The 20,476-nt window shown below is 42.1% G+C and overlaps 1 protein-coding gene across 3 annotated transcripts in view; it reads right to left on the reverse strand.

The window, feature by feature from the left end:
• Nucleotides 1–18,994, reverse strand: part of MOCOS (molybdenum cofactor sulfurase) — a 232,342-nt gene extending 213,348 nt beyond the window's left edge. The window contains exon 1 of one of the 3 annotated variants that reach the window (XM_035317368.1): nucleotides 18,706–18,994. In XM_035317368.1, coding sequence (XP_035173259.1) covers nucleotides 18,706–18,820 — 115 coding nt within the window. In that variant the 5' untranslated portion in view covers nucleotides 18,821–18,994. Of the gene's footprint in view, nucleotides 1–16,833; nucleotides 16,857–18,705 lie in introns of those variants that run through there. The other 2 variants (XM_035317362.1, XM_035317363.1) reach the window with 2 other exon arrangements.
• Nucleotides 18,995–20,476: the final 1,482 nt, after the last annotated feature.

Here is a 20,476-nt window from a genome sequence, read left to right on the forward strand (position 1 = left end):
GAATGAAAAAGTACATTCATCAAAAACCAACGTGCTAGTAAAACACAGTTTTTAGTAACACTGAAATAGTATGACAATGGTACAGATTTGTTAACGGGTTCTGACGAAAGTAATGAAACAACAGCTTCCAAACGACTAGCCCTGCACACAGCAATATGTAAGAGAAAACCTGCTTAACACATCTTAACACAGGCCTGCTTTTACTAAGAACAGCATGCAGCTTCTATATATCCCTATATATCCTTTTTTTAAAAAAACTTCAGTGAAGTCCATCATATTATGGTTAACTAAAAGAAAACTAAAACTCACTGCTGACACAAGTACATACTTCTGGCCCTCTTTTTAAGTGATTTTTCATGTGACGCACAGCCTTGGGAGGTTTGGTCCTTTCTTTCAATCTAACTTTGGACAACACAAATGCTCTGCTGGTTGCTGTCATACAGCTTTTCAGAAGATTCTGTGGCTTTTCCAGTGGCATTACCTTTCATTGGATACAGACACGATCACTCTTGCACTGCCAGGATCCTGAATAGGAAAAGGTATGAGTAAAAATAAGGTCTCTCAAAAGCAAGGGCAGGCTAACATGCAGGGGCTGTCAGGAATGGCCTGAATGTAAAACTGCCATTTTTTCCCCTCAAACCACACCACCTGATGCTTGCTACTTGTTGGTGGTATCAGATTCATTAGTGTTCTCTGCAGTTCTCTGGCTGCAACAGGACAAAAATACCTTTTCCAAAGGCCAGTGACTGAAAGGGAATCCAAGAGAAGTCTGTTTGAGTTTCCAATTGTATTACCATGAATAACCAAAGCAGAACTTTGCCTTCAGGTCACAGAGGTCTTACCTCTATGGAACAGGGGAGATTCCTTTCAAACCTGAGAATGTGCAACAGGGTCCAATTCAGAGTCTCTGAATTATTTACAAGGCTCTGCTGGACCCTGTATGAGTTAAACCATTAATATGCTACAATCAGCACTTCCTAAACATACCGCACTGATTACCTTCTTGGTTCCGAGCCAAGTTAAAGAGCTGGGCTATGATCTGCACAGAAGGTTAATGACCTTTGAAACGAGAGAGCTTGCTTTCTTGAGTAAAACGTGCCAGGCTACATATATTGCTGCCTCCCTTTATGGCACCTACAGGACTTCTGCAGTCTCTGGGGTATGCACGCACTCTCTAGATGTCCAGGTATCAATTCGAGAAGTTCAATCTTTTTAATAATATATCAACAAAAGGAGTAGGATATGCACAACATGGGGCTACAGTCTCAAATGACATAAATCAGCACACAACGGTCAGTTACATCACACAAAAAATTGCTCCAGATGGGTATTCAAGATACCAGGTGACTGGGTGTCTCCTCCAAATATATTTATATATATATATGTTTATTTCCAAATATGCACGAGTATGTGCATATCATACTGAGAAGGGTACATGAGTATACGTACATAAGTAACACCTTATGATGGTAATTAGCATTTTCATGGTCCTTCTTGCAGCAGAACACGAGGAAAAGCACGGGTAGCTCTGGAGACCATCTTCCCTTACAGCTCTTTTCCACCTTGTCTTATTCACTGTTCCTCTAGCTGTACCTTCTGTTATTTCTGGCCAAGTAATAACCTAAAAGTCATTACACATGCTTTCTGTCTTCCATGCTTTGGTGTAAATTAAGAGAAACCATGTTGAAACAAATACAGCAGCCCCAGTTACTTTCCCTCATTAATCTAAATACCGTAATTGTTCGCTTACATGACGGGCTGCACCAACAGGCAAAGCGTTTTCAAGGCACTAAGTCTTGTTCGTTCCATGTACCACTTAGCTTCCGTAAATTACCACACAATCAAAAAATCAACATACTATTCAGCATTGTGGCACAGTGCACCAAGACTGGAATTGCCTTAAACAGAAATCTCTTTTCCTGTTTTATTTTCAAAACAAATAAAAGGATGTCTTTTTTTTTTTTTAAAGTCGATGGGATATTTTTATATATTTCAGAAAATAAAGACAAATACCTTCTATTAGATATAATACAATGCATTCTTACCACATTTTCTAAATAAGTCTTTGAAAGATTTAAGGAAGAAATGAAGAACAGAGATTTGTGCTTTCAGAATCTCCAAAGGAAAAGGCTTCTATTTCATTTTCTTGTTTTTCCATCAAAATTAGCATCTACAGAACAGCATCAACACTCAGTGAAAACAATACCACCTCTCGCTAACATACCAACCTTTTTTTTCTTTTTTTTGGGGGGGGAGGGGGGGGACAGAAGTTTGTTATCTTTTGAAGAAAGAAAACATACTCCACCTTAAGTCCCATCCCCCCGACAGGGTGGGGGACAGACCAAGATAAACAAAGATAACTAATATAACCTGAAGTGCCGCCTCCTTAACCCTTGTTACCAGTGGATATCTTTGAAGTGCAGTGGAAACACTTGTAATTTGAATAAACTTCCATTCAAGAATTTCAGTACACGGGACTGAGTTCTAGTGCTAGTCAGTTCAGTGCCTGTCCATTCAGTTAACTACTCTTTTTCTTTGCAATTTCACTTTGTTTATAGGGGTGCTCTGTGTTTAAATAAAGGTAAGATTTGGGGTACCTGTGATGTTAATCCGATTTACACTAATACTCACAAATATCTGAGAATCACGAACCCAATAATAGACTAACACTACCGATATAATATACAGTTTTTCGTATTTGGTAACAACCTTCGCCCTATAAAAATGAATTTTGCAGTTGACTCTCTCGTTTTACAGACCCAACGTTGAAGCAGCTACAACTTTACCCCAATTTGATATATATACACACCTAAACAACATTTAGCTGCACTTCACTAAACCATGTATCTGCTGCAATTCCTCTCAATTAAAAGGCTTCTTCCAATACTAATTACATTAAAAATGAAAGAGAATTATAATTTCACCATCAATTATTCAAAGCACTAAATACAAATGGCCTCATTAACACTATACTAGCTTGGAGAGTGAATAAAAAGATGATACGTGAAAAAACAAACACTCCCCAGTTTCCCTGATCTCTGACCTCTGAGCTTAAAATCACAGCTCTGCTGAAACATCAGCTATTGGGTTTTGCCTCAAGGCAGCTAAGAACATATTATGCGCTTAAAAATCAAGGCCTTCACCCATAAAATGTATAGTCTTGCTGTACTTGAATAAATGACAAAATCAGACCCAACGTGCCTGCTGTGCCTCTCAGTTTATGACACAATAAACACTATCTAGAAAATACTACCTAGATAAAAACACACAGAGCACACTCAGCCTTCAGAGCTGGACGCAGGATTGGATCTGAGTAGGGATTTCACACCTGGAGCCTCCATAGCTCTCAGAAGTACGCCGGTGTTGGAGTTGCAGACAATTCCTCACTCTTCAGAGACCACCTCTACTGGTGCAGAGCAAAGCAGGGACAGCTAAATGCTCCTATGCTTTACATGGGAAAAACGAATCAGATGGCAAATAAAGAGTTAAGCGAGCAACTAACTCTGTAGCATGAAGTGAGGATGGAGAGGAATTTTAAGTGAGGTGAACGTTATTCATGACGATGATCAAATTAATAACGAACAGTATTATCATAAATGGAAAAGTAATAGTCATTTGCTAATACCTCAGAGCTAATTTCTGTGCTGTTAATTTTCAAATACTTCCTCACGCTCGCTAGTCTAAAAACTATAACTAGAAGTAACATGACAGAATACTATTGAGTTTCTGTAATGAGCTCTTACAATATCCTGAAAATGTCTGCTTTTTGTGGAATTTATGCTTTCGGGCGTAACATTACCATATTTCCCCACAGCAAGTACATTTAAGGCAACAGCTGTATGCTTGGTTCTTAGCACTTGCATTTCAAAGCTACTTATTTGTCATTAAGGTGAAATTCATTAGTAGTTCCTGTTTATGGAAAAATTACAAAACTTGGCAAAACTACAGGAACATTTTTCACCAGACAGATCACACAGGAGATGTAAAAGTGAATCACCTAAACATATCAAAACCACCTCCTAAAACGCTTAGTAAAGGTTCCCACTGGAGCCCAGAAGGCCAAGGTACAGCATTAAGTGTAAACTTTTCTCTACATCCATCCCATAATCAACCTATTAACAGTACATACTCTGAAAAGTTCAGGGATGAAGCTACAGCAGACTGCATTGCCCATCAGGAAGGACGCTGTGCCAAGATGTCCCCTGCACCTGAAGGAGATGGCCACGCTCTGTGGTCACCGTCCCTTCCTCCTTGGCAGAGAAGATACCTCTTCATCTTCATGTGTTTTGAACACTCGATGTTCTGAAGGTTTGGTTGAATCATTTCTGCTCAGGAAAGGTAAAATTCAGCTGAGGTCTGATGTTACGAAGCAACGTTGTCTTGCTGGCACGTTTCACAACTTTGTTCTTCCAAAACCAGAAGCAGCTCTAGGCAAAGCCCAGCAAAGGCCTCCATATTCCAGAATACATTTCCACCACTGTTGGACACCGTGTTCCTCTTTGCTGGTGGCACCACAGGACAAAAGCTTTGCCTCACCTGCCCCTACCAGCTTGATACCTCTTGGGAGAAGTCTGCAGCTCCAACTACACTCTCTGGGGGCAAGAAGGGTATGCTTAGCAGTGGCTGAGGAATTAACAACAGAATTTAACACATCTCACAAGTCAGCTCCAAGCCTATTCCCTGGCACTTTAGCAGGGAAGCAAGAATCTGCCCCAAATGTACCACAGATGTGCGAACAATGCCTCTTCCTCCAGGGAACCTCACAAGGATAATGTATAAAGTGACATTAAGTGACATGGTGTAATTTTCCTGGAAATAACCGTTGTAAAGGAATCATTGTATATAAAGCAGAAACTCAAAATTTTCCTGATACTGTCTTAGAGAACTTCCAAGTGCCATCAATGGTGTCAAATTATCCCGATTTATGGATAGCCATCCTTGAAGTACTGGCTTTTTCCAATATAAAAGCACCTATTTCTACAGATATACCTCCCTGTATCCCTCACAGTCAGTTCTCTGTAAAAATGGAAAACTGGATTTCATTCCTTTAGTATTTTTAACCACAGACGTGTAATAACAACAACAACAACAAAAAAACAAACATCAAGTGCCATTAAGACCCTGCAATCTTTCCTCTTACAAAACCACAGTCACTCATATTATTCAATTCTACATTTGTTGTTGTTGCTTATCAAAGAAATAGGTTTTTTAACCAGCAGTGTGCAAAAGCAACATGATTACTTCACAGTCCCTGGAGAACAATTCAAGAATCACCTCCTGTATGGAATGACAACCTTCCCTGAAAGTTATGCTTCTCAGTAACAAAATTATGGCGAAGCACACCACGAGGAAAGAAGAATGTCCTTTCCCTGCTCTGGATCCTGGGGGCAGACTGGAACTCAAACCTGTGCAGAGTGGATTGGCCATGCACCTCTGCCATCAGACTGATGTGCTGAACTGCCAGCTGCGATTCAGCTCCACCACTGCCAGAATAAACACAACAGGGAAAAAAAAAAGTTACAGAAGAGACAGCAAAAGAAAGCATGTCTTGATCATCTCAGTCAAATGATTAAAAAGGTTTTTTGGTTTTGATGATGCAAACCAAAGAATTAGCCTCTAACACACGGCATTAGTAGCAATACAATGGGCAGAGAGCATGAGCAAACATGTTTTGCTAATATTTGCAATTTGTCTGCTTGCATGAGTTCTGAGCTTGCCCACTGCAGTGACACAAATTCAAGAGGGAAGCAATGTCATCTACTGCACCTGACTGATCTTCATCCGCTCCAATTGTTTGGAACCATCACACTGCATCTAAGCATCCTCCTCCATAAAAAAAAATGGGTTCAATAATACGGACCTCCTTCAACACACTTTGAAATGAGCTGCTGATGAAAGCTCCTGAAGGGCTTGGGATTTGTATTGTTTTATTCCCCGTGCGTGCATCTGTTCACAGGCAATATCACAAGGTTTTGTTTTCTTCTTAATACCCTGTATCATCTTCCAAATGACTTTAATGTTGTGACATTTAGTTATATCAGCATAATGCTTTTACTGTTGACAAATATATACTATAGCAGTGTGCTGAGGTATCAATCAAGAAACGAGAGCCTCTGCTTAATGCATTCACTCTTATGCTCTGAATTCAAACAAATGTCTATTCCTAGTCCGTATTGGTCTTGGCACATACAACAGACAAAAGAAGAGTTTAATATAGCCTTTTTTTTTTTAATGTCAACAGAACGGGGATGCTTTTTATATATCTGCTTGGTTTTGTTTTGGAGGGAGTGAGGTGCAGCCTCTGGGGATCCTGAAGATTTTTCCCAGCTTCATGCATCTATGTGTATCTTACAGAGATCAGACTCCAGAAAATAGACAGTAGTGGAAGACTTGCAATAAAAATCAGGAGATGGTGATACTGAATATTAAGAAACATTTCCTAAGCATTTATTTAGAAGATGCCAGGTACCTGAGACAAACCTAGCAGGAAATAGGTAAGTTTGAGACTTTACCTGTGTAAAATACTAATTTCTGCTGAAGTCCAAACTTGCTCTTCATCAAGTCAGTAAAAAAATCACAGTGATCTTGATCAAAGAAAGGTCAAAACCTTGGTGAGGCCTTCTCGTGATTGTTGGTTGTTTTCTTTTTTTTTTTTCCCCTAGCCATTATGCTCAGACTAATATGCTTGAATTTATATATACACCCATTTATTTATATATGTTTATGTTTATGTATGTGCCCACTGTCGTGACTGTTTAGTGGAGAGACACCTTGCCCTAGGAGGCCCTGCCTGAGCAGGGGATTGGACCAGATGGCCTCCAGAGGTCCCTGCCAACCTCAGCCAGTCTGTGCTGCTGTGATTATAAACAATTTTACATTTAACATTGAAATAGAAAAAAAAACAGAAGCAGATCATTGTGAACTAACTGCTATGGGACTGGTTCAAAATGTTTACCACCAGAATGGAAGGAAGCAGAAGCAGCGGTGGGTGGCTGACAGTAGATGCTGGATGTACCCATACGGTATCGAGTGTTAAGGTTTGACGATCTGATCAGACACTTTTGGAAACATGACAGCTGTCATGAGATTATTTGCTGCTGTGTTCCCCCCACTTCAAAGGCACTGAAGTTTATCTGGAAAGCATTGCAGTGTAATCCTCGTGACGCTTCACAAGCACAGCCATTCTTTTCTGTACTTGCAGAAATGGAAGAAAAACTGATTAAAGTTCTGATGGTACCAGCTACTTAATCTCTCAGGAGTTGTCATGCTCAGTGATGCAAAGCCAGGAGTATCGACAAAGTGCTTCCAGACCAGCGTTACACACTGTGAACCCTTCAACAGCCCATGCGTTTAAAGGAACAGAGGTTTTCATAACTCTTTTTTAACAGGTAGCTTTAGCTCCCAGGAGCTAAAAAGCTGGCTATACCTTTCATTAGAGCTAATCAGAATACAAATGCCCCAGTGAAAGCCGGTGTTTTTAAATTTGACACTTCTGAAGTGGGGGGGGAGGAGAAGTTTATCTCAGATCTTAGGAGGAAAAAAACATCTGGAAAGGAAACCCAGTACAAAAAAAGTATTGGCGTAACCCACCAGGCTTTATACTTTTTCATAGCTCCTGAAGTACTCAATCCCATGCTATTGCAGGCTTTTAAGTATAACCAGTAGGGCTAGCTTGAGTTACAAGGCAGAGAGCATTTCACTGAACTAGAGCCACTCTTTGGGAAAGCTGATATTGAAAACCTGGGGTTGTTTTTTTTCTTTTTTTCTTCCCCCCCCCCATAGAGCCTACATCCCAAGGAAGCTTCCTACTGTGCCATAGGAATGCTTTGTCATCTTCTATCCCCAGATCTCTTCCAGGTGGGTCCGTGGAGGTGCACACGAGCAGCCCCTCCTGGCTCCGGAGCTCTGCGACACTTCCAGTGCTCTGCAGATGAGCTTCCCTGAGCCTGAGCATAAGGCAGCTCCTCACAAAATTGTCATTACTTCCCTCCTTACTGCTAGAAGTCTGGCTCCTTTCCAGGCAGTAGTTCATCACCTAGATTAGATCACTCTAAATTCTATTTTCCTTATGAAAAACCCTAGGCCTCTAAAGGAATAGAAGACGGAAGGTTTAAAACCAAGCTTGACAATAAGCTAAGGAAGTTACTGTTGAAATAGCTCTTTGTGGCATGAAAAGGAATATTAAAGAAGCTTACTTTCTGTCCTTAGGCATCTGTCTCCTTTCCTCTCACTCATGTTCAGCTTCTTCCTTTGGCTCAGTGTTTTACAGAGAGGCTTTAAAGAACGCAGCTGAAGTGGGAATCAGCGCTCACGATCAGCCATTCTCAAGGAAAATGTACCATAGCATCAAACAATGTTAGGAACAGAAAGAACAGAAAAGGGTGCTTCCTAAGGAACATGTTCCCTTTATGTTGCTGTTACAGTGGTTTGTTCATAGGAGAACCATTTCCACGCACGGTAATCCCTTCAACACCATAGAGCCATCAGAGAGGTGTGAGCACATCAAGAGCTTTTCATTCTAATCAATGAAAGGCTAAATCTCTGCTTAATTCCAAAGCCAAAGCCTTTACTCCAGGTTTACTCTGCAGAAGAGAAACAAATTATTTGCTTATCATTTGAAAAGTTACTCCACTACTCTCAAAGCGGCTCTGAAGGACCAAGGACCAATATAGCTTCTTTTGCCATGATTTTTTTACTCAAATTCAGCCTTAGAGTGTTTTACCTGAGCATAAACTTGGAGCAGTTCCACGGAAAATCAGAAATTTCCCTGACAAATGACTGAATTACAGCTATGGTTTCACTAAGATTCGCATCCAAGAGAACTTCCATGAAAAATGACAAATCAGATTCTCACAAAGACCCCAGCTTTTCAAGTTAAGATGACTTTTGGAGTTATTTAATGTAAACAGCAAATAAATTTCCCATTACAACTGTCATAATTTTTCTCTCTTTCTTCTATATTTCTGCTGTTTGTGAGTTAGGGGAAACACTGAGGGAGTTCACCGGTCAAACATTAACTAGACATTCCTTAGAACAGAGGCCTTAATTTTATTACCAGAAAAAGCTGGCATGGGCATACATCTCAGTCAAATCACAAACAATTGTGAGCAACAGGCTGGAGAAGAGTTCGTGAGGCCCCATGCACACGGACTGCGTTGACCCAGGACGCGAGGCAAGTCAGCGGTGGAGCAGTGCAGCCACAGTGCTCTTTTGGTTTCCTTATTTTATCTTCAAAATACGCCTCTGTGGCCATCCCTTAGAGGGTATTTTTGCATCTTTTAGGTCTCATGCTGAGAATTTTATGCTCACAAAATGCATCTTATGTAGTTTTTAATTTCTTACATAACGTGAGTTTCCCAATTCACTCCTAATGAATTTAAATGGTGTGTGGTTTTCTCCGCCTGCAGCAGTAATAAATTACAGCCCTTTTAGAAGGACAGCCAGTCACCTTGCATTTGTATTATCAGGCTGTCTCTGCAGCACTGTACCTGTCACTAAGCATCTATGACAAGGTGGTACGAAGAGGACTAGCATCATATTGCTGCATGTCACAACCACCTTCAGGCCACGATGCATTACTTCCACAACTTGCACGTGCTAAAGGGAAAGCATTTAAAAGCTGCTATTTGTTAATCAAATGTCTGATTTGTTTGGGAACACAAACCCTAAGATCATGTAACAAGAGCGCAATAATCTACGTACAGTTTTGTCCGAGCATCTACCCGTCCAACTGTAGGTAACAGCACATGGGAAAACGTGTCTGTGGCTGCAAAGGATCCCTTTTCATACAGTCTGTAATTTTTCTCTGTTCAGTCCATTGATTACGTTGTTTTTGCTAGTTAGCCACTTTTATTTATCTGCTTTTATCCAATCTCGTCAGAAGGCAACATGCATTATCAAAGCCCGTTGTCCATCACAGCTGAGATCAGACAGGGTATTAAGCGAAGTCTCCCACTCCACTCATTGAGCTTACAGGCTCCAAGATTGATTAAATCTCGAAGTAAAGCCAATGAGCATTTTCCTAGCATGTGAAGAATCAAAGCTGACAACAGGACTCAAAAATGTTGCTCACTGCTGCAGAGCAGCTGCGTAACACCTTGTTGTGTGACAACTCTAAAATTTACATTAAAAGAAATTATAGGCAGATATAAAATATAGATATAGATCATTAGTACGTTTTACTCGATGATAATAGAAAAATACATTTCTGCTCATCACTGATGCCATCAGTTCCAAATCACTGAGTTATGGCAACTTCAGTGCACTGTGTGGCATGGACATACAGAAGCGGACAATCCTGGGCCTCATTTTCTTCCTTTGGAAGGAATTACAGGACAAACCTTGCGATGATGGTGCAACTTTACCTGACCTGTTAAAAGGTCTGAAAATGGGTACGAACAGTGATATTTGATGTGTAATTGTGCATTAATGAAATGAATTCACACAACATTAGTTTAATTAATGAACAGTTGTTCGAATGAGCTTCCTGTCATCTTTCCAAATTTTAAATTAGGACATTATTCTCCATACTGCCAGAAGTTTAGTTGTGTAACTGTCCTTCCCCAGTTAACCATGTCACCAAAAGATCACACACCCTTACATCCCTCTCTCCTCAAAGAGGACCACAACTGACAGAAATGCTGTCCAGTCATGTTCCTCACTTCCTTTTTTAAAACAATTTTAGGTCCTGTTGCTCCAGGGACTAACCTGAATGAGCGCAGAGAGCACATCTTTTTACGTCTCCTGTAAAAGGCATATTCCCCTGGCTACTACAAAAGAGGAGAAGTGAGTCGAAAGAAAAATCTTGAAAGCAAGGGAGGGAAACAAAACAGCGTCAGGAGAAGATTTCTCTCCCAGACCTGCCTTCCAATTTTATATCTGTATTTCACAGACCAGAAAAAAAAAAAAAAAAAAAAAAAAGCAACTTAACACTTTCCTGCATGCCTGTCTTACAACATCTGCCTGCCCAGGGTCACATCACAGCGCATCGCTTCTACGTGGCAAGAGGAAGATGAAAGGGCAAAGAGAACCACAGCACAGGACCAGGAGCTGCCAAGAACACTTGCAGGAGTGTAACGACTTGCCTCATTAGCAATGAAGCTAATGAAGTCTGACTTTTCACTGCTTTGCAGCCTGTCTTTATGCCTCCCTGCTCTACCATATGCCCACCTCTCCATGACTCTGACATCCCTTTTCCACTCCCTCAGCTTTTGAGCCCACCTTTTCCATAACACCTCCACAAGCCACATCTCCTTCTCCTAACAAATGTGGTAAGAACCAGTCTGTGACTGCATCTGAATTGTTTGTGTACAGATCAGTGTGCAGACAGGGCAATACTATCAGCACCATTAACTTAGGAAGAGAAAAAAAAAAAATTATACCAAACCTAAGCTGACGTATTTATAAGAAGAAACTTAAAAAATGGGACTGGAAAAAAAAAATCTAAGTTCAGTAAGATATTGAAAAGCAAACAAAAAACACCTTAAAAACATTTGTGTCAGATAAAGGAGAGCATCTGCACCGAATATTCTTGTGCCTTGGGCCAAGACAGCCTATTATAAAAACCTGAGACATTTGAGAGCTCAGCATCCTACTTCCTAAATATCATCTCCATGTCAAGCAACCGCTAGCCTTCTGCTCTGCAAATATATTGTGTTGTCTAGCCATTTATCAACTCTCATAGCGGTGCCCCATGCTATGCAGCACTCCTTGCAGCATGGTCTTCCTGAGCTCAGTGACAGCCTTTTCACATCCACGTGAAGCCTCTGCAGCACCTCTCTGATACAAAGTATGCCATGAATCAAGCTGACCAACAAAGACTGACCGCGCACTTCTCCATTTGTCTTTTTGTCCTCAGACTGGGAGTACCCTTGAATTCTGGAGAGCAGCTCGGATACGAGGACTGATGCAATAACATATAATGGAAATTTCAAGAGCTGCACATGCCAGGTTCTGCTCTCACAGATGAAATTCTGGTACAAATACAGGGAGACCAGGAGCAGACAATATCTGTCTGAAAATTTACAAACACTCTTTGATTAATGATCTTTAATCTCTTTTTTTTTTTAAAGAAAAAACAAAACAACAACAAGAAAAACCAACACATAAACCACAGGATAGAAATGTACAGAAATATTCTGGGAAGAAATCAATACACGTCACATATATAGCGACATCCTAACAGCGGAGAAGGACAAACAGGAGAGGACACAAAGGGAAGGGAATGCAGAATGCAGCACTGATGGGGGATTTTGTAGGAACGAGACTGTGCTGCGTTTCCATTTTTTCAGTGGGAGATATGAGAGCATCATGTGCTTTACTACATAAAGCAACTGCTTATTTTAATACTTCCATACTCTTAAAATATGTCTTGTACAGACATTAATTTTAGAGATAACGTATCTTTTAATTAGAAGTGCAAGTTTTATAAATCGCTGTCTGATACACTGCAGCATCCATGGACTTCCATTAAGTATCTTTCCAAATGATTTTTTAAATCTCTACATGTAAATTTAAATATCTAATGTCCATATAAATTGTTTTCCTGTTGTAAACAATCTAGCCCCAACAGGTCAACTATGCATTTCTAAAACGCACCTCGATATTCCGAGTTCATGTCAACTGCACCAGGTTTATAGGGTGTGGTACTTGGCTTTTTCCTCAAGATTTCTGTGCTCCAGAGAGGGCTTAGAGTTTTAAATGCATTGTGCTATGTGGCATAGGCAATTATGGACCCAGTGTAATGGTGCAGTGAATGTCTTCATGGGTATTAAAACACCAAATCTGAAGTTAAAACTGAATTATAACTGTTATTCTAATACAATTCAAGACAAAAAAGGCATTACCTGAATCTTTGTGGGAATTTTTCCCCTCTCTTAAGTAACTAAAGATCTATTCAATACTGAAATAGTAGAATGACAGTATCATTGATACCCTTCGCTAAGAGCTGCGTCCAGCACAAAGCACAAAAGCTCGCTCAACACCAAGTGTTGAACTGAAAGATCAGTTCTGCATGAAGCAGACCACCGACAGCCTTCTGGACCCTGATATGCAAGATAAGGAATTCCTTGACAGCACCTCCTGTATATAGCCAGACAAAGAGGAAAACTTCTGCAACTGACCCACATCTGGTATTACAACCAACTCCACTTTACGTTCCCCATATGGCTCTTCTTTGATATCAATTCTTTATAACAGCATATTTAGATAACTACTGCCAACTTGAAGTCAATGAGAAGCATTTGGACCTTACTTGACCAGCTAAATTGTTTTTTACAAGGCAATTGTCACGTAGTGGTGCAGTCACACTACCTGTATTGCAGCTTGTATTCACAATGCCTTCTCCACCCACCAAATCCATCTTCCCTCAATGTCTTTGTTTTGAAATGTTCACCAGCAGCCTCCTTCAATAAATAACTTCTCTTGTTTCTTTACCCTGCAAATAAAAAACTGTGTTTCGCAGAATCAAATTACCCTGTGACATGGGGGCTAGAGGGGTATCCAGTCGAGGACAGCAGCAGGTGAACAGTCCAGGGATCTCAAAGCCACCAGCTTTGCACAAGGTGGGATGAGGAGCTCCCAGCTTTTCTGTAACAGGTCTCACAGGTTTCTTCCACTCTTCCTAACTAGCTAGATCCGAACATCTGCGAAGATATGTTTTTTAACACCTTGGCAGAGTCACTCTAGATGCCTAAAATATACGTAGTGTCATTTTCTGAATCCTAAACTTCTCCAAATACTAATTTTATGGAGAACATGCCAAAACAAACAAACAAAAAACAACGTTCAAAATAATGTGTTCTGCAAACAACTGTTGCTTCTTCCCCCCACACACAAAGCACATGGTTTATATAAACTGTAAGATGGCACAACAGGATATAAAGGCTATGCTAGTAAGCATTTGGGATGACTGCTGTACCTCACTCAAGGTTTACTACTTACACAGAATGTAACAAATTCAAATGCTGCTAAAATTTTGGATCCTGCATCTTCATGTTTTATCACTGCTTGGGCTGAAGCTGCCCATGTGCAATCTCGCCAAAGCCAGGGACCCTGCGTATCTGCGCTCCACTTAACACAGCCTGAGGGGAATCACTTTTTTCTCCTTTTTGCCCTGGACCTGAGCACTGCAACAGGAGCTGTCCTCGGCCCCTCCACAGCCTGCACCTGCTCAGTGCCACCAGCAGCACCTTGAAGGAGCACCCCCAGGAACTGGAAACGTTGGTCAGATGCAAGAAGGAACCAACGCGCATCCTCTGCCGCCCTGTCCTTTGCACGGGGACTCTCCTCTTTGTCGTGGGGACAGCACCAGGCAAAAATGTCCACAGGAGAAGGACTCCAAGCCGTAAGGCAAACAAGTAAAATGCCACACGCCTTGCTTATGGTTCAGCACATAGCTTGGGAAACAATGAGTCAGAATAAACTTACTCCTTATATCAACCTAGTTTTTGAAACGACATGATGAGACTTGACTATTGCTAACTTGGGCGCAAAGAGGCTAATAATGAAAGTTTTTTTTTCTGAACACACACACGTCAGTTAGTCTTCAGCAAATAAAAGATTGGAAAAAACAGACTCGTTCACAGGTAGAAATTGCTGGTAATCAGCAAATGAGCAGAAAGAACAAACAGGAGTGGAAGTGGAAGACAGCTGCCAGATCTGGTCTCTTCTTTCAAAAAAAATGTCAGGCTACAAACCTTTTTTTCTAAGAATTATATATATAAAACAGGCACAAACCGAAAGCTGAGACCCAAGGCTGGCAGAATTACTGGTTTGACAAGGCAACCACGTTTCCGTACCAGTGGAGAAGGGGAGGTCACGCCTACATTGGCAATGGAACCAGGAGCCGAGCACAGCTCGGCAGGCTCACGGTACACTCATCCTCACACGTTTCATAAAACGCAAGCAGCAGCCAGCTATCAACAGAATTACTCCGAGCTGACACGCCAGAATGCGTCTCCGGCTTCTCAGATCTAGCCAAACCTGCAGATTATCCCAAATGTGACAAAATAAATATGCTTTTCTAGTCTCAGAGGACAGCGCTGACCTTTACTAACAGATTCACTGAGAACTAACTGAAATACATGGAGAAAGCCTGCTAAGCCTATTAGCTGCTTACAGGAAAAGTATCGGTGCAAATAATTACCAGTAGTATCAGTAAAAAAGTATTATTTTTGTGTAAGGGCGAGAACCCAACTACTTAACTGCACAACAGAATAAGCTCTCGCACGGGAGACCAGTTCATGAAACATCACTCGAGTTTCAAGGAAACAAAGGCCAATTTTGTCATTCAAAGCTTAGTTTGCCCTTTGTTCTTAAACAGGCAAGCTACGCTGCTACTGTTAGTTGGACATAATCACACACAGACTGCTAAGGTAAAACATGAAATTAGTAGGGCATTACGTTTTTACATTTGACATTTAACGTGGCAGTGCGTTTGACATTATATGTGACAGCATATTTTGGCTCAAATAAAGGCTACTTTCAGAGAATCAGCAGCCCTTAAGGAGTACGTGATTGCTAATATGCCCTGGTTTTCCTCTGGGGTGTGTGCATGTGTAATCCATTGCTTATCGCTCTTGGAAAGCTCCTGCTGAAATGGACACGGTTACCTTCCAGAAGAATACTGGCACCTAACCAAAACTGGAAGGTATCCTGGGACCAAACACTGCATCGCAAACCACGTCTGCTTTTTCTTTTTTAAAAGCATGATACAAACCAGAGCTGGTATTTTCTTTGCTAAGATAAAAAATCACAGAAGCATATTCATTCCCATTACTTAACAACAGAACCTATAAACTCCTGCTGATTCCTTTAGCCATCTCTAAAGCGTAATTTACAATCCTACATTGCAGATAAGGGAATGCTGTTCACAAGATTAAAGTCAAGGTCACGTCCTGCACATACGCTGCTGCCTGTGCAACACGGATCGGTTTCACAGACTCCATATATATTTTTAGAAGGGGCTGCTCAAGCCCTCATCTAACAGCCCTTGAATTACAAACATGAAGATAAACCTTGGCTTAAAAGGTAAAATGTATGGCTTCTGTATCAAAATAGACATAGCCCTGCTGATTCACGGAAGTATGGTCGATCCTTTCATCCCCTCACAGAACCTGAAAGGGAAATCCCCAACACATTCAGTAAGAGCCTTCTGATGGAGACGAGTGAAACTCCCACGGCATCTGGTAAGATCGCAAGAAGAACATCTTTGAAAAAAAAAAACAAACACCTGCCTTTATAGTATGTCCAGCAGGTGCCCTTACACACATATATTGTACCATCTTCTCAACAGACACCTGTGCAACTACTCATACTAGAGCTACGCCAGAAGCAGTACCACCACAGAGTCAAAACTTTATGACACAGAAAAGGCTTCTGCCTTCCCCAGAGAGCACAAGATGTCCTTAGCAAAAATCACCAAGGATCTGTGATCAGGAAGAAGTGAACAGACATGCACTAATTGTTATTACCATGTTCTGCACGTAATGTGTTGACACTTCCAACCTGGACTCCTAGGCTTAATTCATAGATATATAGACAGGAACCCAAAAAACTCTGAATACATAAAAAGTGAATAGCAAAATCGTGATTTTTATACATCTTTAATAATGGAAAGATCTTTGAGGCATGTCCTAAATGAACAGGCAGAGCAAGACACTACTGGTAGTTACCTAGAAGTAGGGTTTGTTCTCTTTTACCTAGAGGACCTGGTTAAAAATGTTCCTTACCAGAAGGGATTAAATGGCAATACCTCTGTGCAGTACTAAGGCACAACACCTGGAACAGCTACTGGTTCCTTTGAGACTCAGCATCTGTACAGTCAAGACTTACCCATAAGGCTGACCTGAGGCCATCAGAGATCCAAAACTTCTGTCTCATCTCCCTTGCCTTCTGGCAGGTCACTGAAAATGCTAAGGTAGCTAAATACCTGAAAGCCCCACTGATTTCCTGTATGTCACCTGGAGGAGGCCCCTTTACTTTTACTGCTGTGACCTCTACATGAGCCACATTCCCTTCACCTTATTTCAGCAAGGCAACAGAGACCTACAGCTTCAAAAGCCATTTTTAACATCCACATCAATGTGTGAAGACCTTCAGCAGCAAGGATACAGCTACGTGGCTAAATAAAAGGGGGACAAGGAATAAAAGTACAAGCAGCATGCTTATCATCCACATTGTTGCACTGTCACCCAGCTCCTGGACCAGTCCAAATAGTCAATGCTGAGCCAGACAGACACATAAGGCAGGAGAAAATCAACCTTACACAGTACTGCCATTACCTAAAGACACAAGTTCTTGACTAGAGGAGAGATGCTGCCTGTTTTTAACATGAGGATCCCAGGGAGGACAACATATATATGTGCGTGGCCATCAGTTTATGACAGCAATCTTCCTCACAGATGTGACAAGCTCTAAAGGTGAATAGACAACTATTTATGAATTGAATAAAGCATCAAAATTCTCAAATAAAAATTTTAAAGATAATAAAGTCCTAAAATAATCACTAAGCTTCTACAAAGGGTAGAAGGAATTTGCAATCTAGGTCCCTTCACCATAGGCTATCCTGTGTTTTCAATTAGCTAAATTATGACAGATTCTAATTTATACCTTGTGTGTGTTGTTGCTGTTGTCAAATACTTGTTATCCATGTCTTAGTTTAGTAAACTGCATGACTGAAGTGTAATTTAGTAGCCTACATTAGCCATAACATTTTGAAACGGAGGTAAATATGCTCCTAACATGCTGCCTCTACAGTGACCTCTTACCTGGGAAGCCAGACAGATCCACTGGATGCCATTCACTAGCACATATGTTTGATTTCAAAACTTAGGAGACTCGTGAGAAAAGAGACTGACTTTCAAGGGTTTTGAAAAGCCATCTGTCTAAATGGCTGAACAACGGCTTTGGTTATAAAACACTGATTTTTTGGAATCTTGGCCTGCATTTACCACCAGCAGTTTCTTGTTATCCAACCTTCAGTGACACAACTAACATTGCTACATATTAGACTTTGAAATCAGCTTATGGGCTTGTGGTTAATAAGAAAAACCCTTCAAACTGCTCTTTGACATTAAGTTTTCTCCACATTCCCCTAGAGAGAAAAAGTCATTTTTTTTTTTTTTTCCCTCAGAAATACTTGCGTGTGAGAAAGCCAGCTTAGATTCTACTAGAAAAACTCCAAGAAATTACAAAAAGGGGTGATAACGTGAAACTTAACATAAAGATGGGTCAAAGCAACAGGTTTAGGGCATCCAAAGTGATGTTACTTATTCTCTATTTCGTTGCTGGGTTTTGGTATGTTGTTGTTGTTTTTTTTTCACTAAGTATTTTGAAGCACTGGTATCACGGGCATCGACACCCGAGTTGTTTGTTTTGGTATACTCATTTCGGTTGGCCTTGAAGCAGTAGGTGCATATTTAAGTAACACGTGCGCCACGTAAACACGCCGAATGGCATGTGTGAGCAGGAGAGCTGCATAGCCCGCAGAAGCAATCTACAAACACCCGCTTAACCACACACCTGCACCACACAGGGGCTGTTTAATCTCCGCTCTCTCTTTTCTTTACCCCTCACGGCTAAACCTCTCTCCCCATCCCACCGCTGTCCCTGCAGACCCTCCCCCCCCGCCCAGCCCCTCACGGTGCCCGGGGCCACCCCGCCGAGCCCGGGCTGTGCCAGGGGCCCCTGCCCACCCCGCGGTACCTCGGAGCCGGGGGAACTCGCGCTCCCGGAGCCCTCCCAGGTCGCCGCCACCGTAGCCGTAGCCGGCGGGGCGGCCGCCCAGGGAGGCCCGGCAGGACAGCGGCTCCCCGGCCATGCCACGGGGCCGGGCGGGGAAGGAAGGAGCGAGGCGGATACGACGCGGCCGGAGAGACGGATCGAGCCGCCCGGCGGGCAGGCCGGGCCTCGCCACCCCGCCCCGCTCCTCCCGCCTACCGCCCCCGTGGGGCAGCACCCGGCACCGCCACCGGGGCCCCGGCACCCCCGGGAGGCGGCCGGGTGCCGCCGTGAGCCCGGTGCCGGGCCTGCCTGCGGGAAGTGCCCGCTCAGAGCCTCAGGGGTGCCTGCTCCTTGCTCTGTGACCACCAGGGGCGAAGTAGAGCCTGGCCAAAGTGGTCTTTCCTGGAGCACAAACGCACTGGGTTGGGTAGAATCAGAGAATCATTCAGGTTGGAAAAGCCCTTCAAGATCATCTGCTCCAACCATCCCCCTACCACCAATGTCACCCTACCAACCATGTCCATAAGCGCCAGGTCTGACCTTTCCTTGAACATCCCCAGGGACGGTGACTCCATCACTTCCCTGGGCAACCCATTCCAATGCCTGACTGCTCTTCCTGAGAAGAAATGTCTCCTCATTTCCAACCTAAACCTCCCCTGGCATAACTTGAGGCCATTCCTTCTAGTCCTATCACTAGTTACCTGTGAGTAGAGGCCAACCCTCAGCTCCCCACACCTTCCTTTCAGGCAGTTGTAGAACAATATAAGCTGAGCCCTGAGCCTCCTCTGCTCCACACTAAACAACCCGTTCCCTCAGCCGCTCCTCACAGGACTTGTGTTCCAGGACCGTCACCAGCCTCATAGCCCTTCTCTGGACATGTACTCAGTAACGTGCCCCTCTTCCTAAATCCTCTCCTCTTGCAGCACGCTGCTTAACATAGGGATAACCACAGGTAGCTCATGGAAATAGCCCTTCCCTCAAGTCCGCCTCCACTTTTCCTCATTTCACCCAGATGATACATCTTTGGTTGCTGCTAATAGATGGTGGAAATTGCTTTTGCCCACCTCCAGTTTGATGTGTCCTACTCCTCCATCACGCTTATCCGGCACAACCAGCCACAGGTGCTCTGTGGTCAGCGTGTAGGACCATGGCTGGCCAGAGGCCCGAAGGAGTGCCATGGGCGGGCAGGCACATATAGAGAGATAATCAAGGACATAAACAACTTTGCTTTGTAGGATAAGCTACAACCACACACACACAAAAGTATCAGAGCCAAAGGAAGTTTTTTTTTGTTTTGTTTATTATTATTAGTATTATTTTTCTCAAAAAGTTTTTCCTGACATAACATCATTTGACAACAGATTTCTTCTATTTGCAGCTCTGCAATATATCCTTCAATATTTAGAGTTAAATGACCCCCCAGTCCAAGCCTAAAAATAAAACATTTTACCATAAATCTGCATCAGACTTCCAGTAAGACAGACACTTTATTTGAAATGCTGTTAATTGGTCATCAGTGAGGTAGGAAACTGATGAGGACAAAGTTCAGCCCAAACAGAACTGTATTAACTTAGTATTTTATAAAAAATACTGAATAAAAGTGATGCAGAAATTTAAAAAAAAAAAAAAAAGCCTGACATGAAATACTGTGCTAATATGTTCCCTACTTTATATAATAGGAGATTTTGCCCAGTTTCAGAAAACAATCCTGGCTCCAAGGCACTGGGGAATATTTCTCTGTAGGAATATGTTT

This window comes from Oxyura jamaicensis, chromosome 2 (assembly GCF_011077185.1).
Source record: "Oxyura jamaicensis isolate SHBP4307 breed ruddy duck chromosome 2, BPBGC_Ojam_1.0, whole genome shotgun sequence".
NCBI classification, from domain to species: domain Eukaryota; kingdom Metazoa; phylum Chordata; class Aves; order Anseriformes; family Anatidae; genus Oxyura; species Oxyura jamaicensis.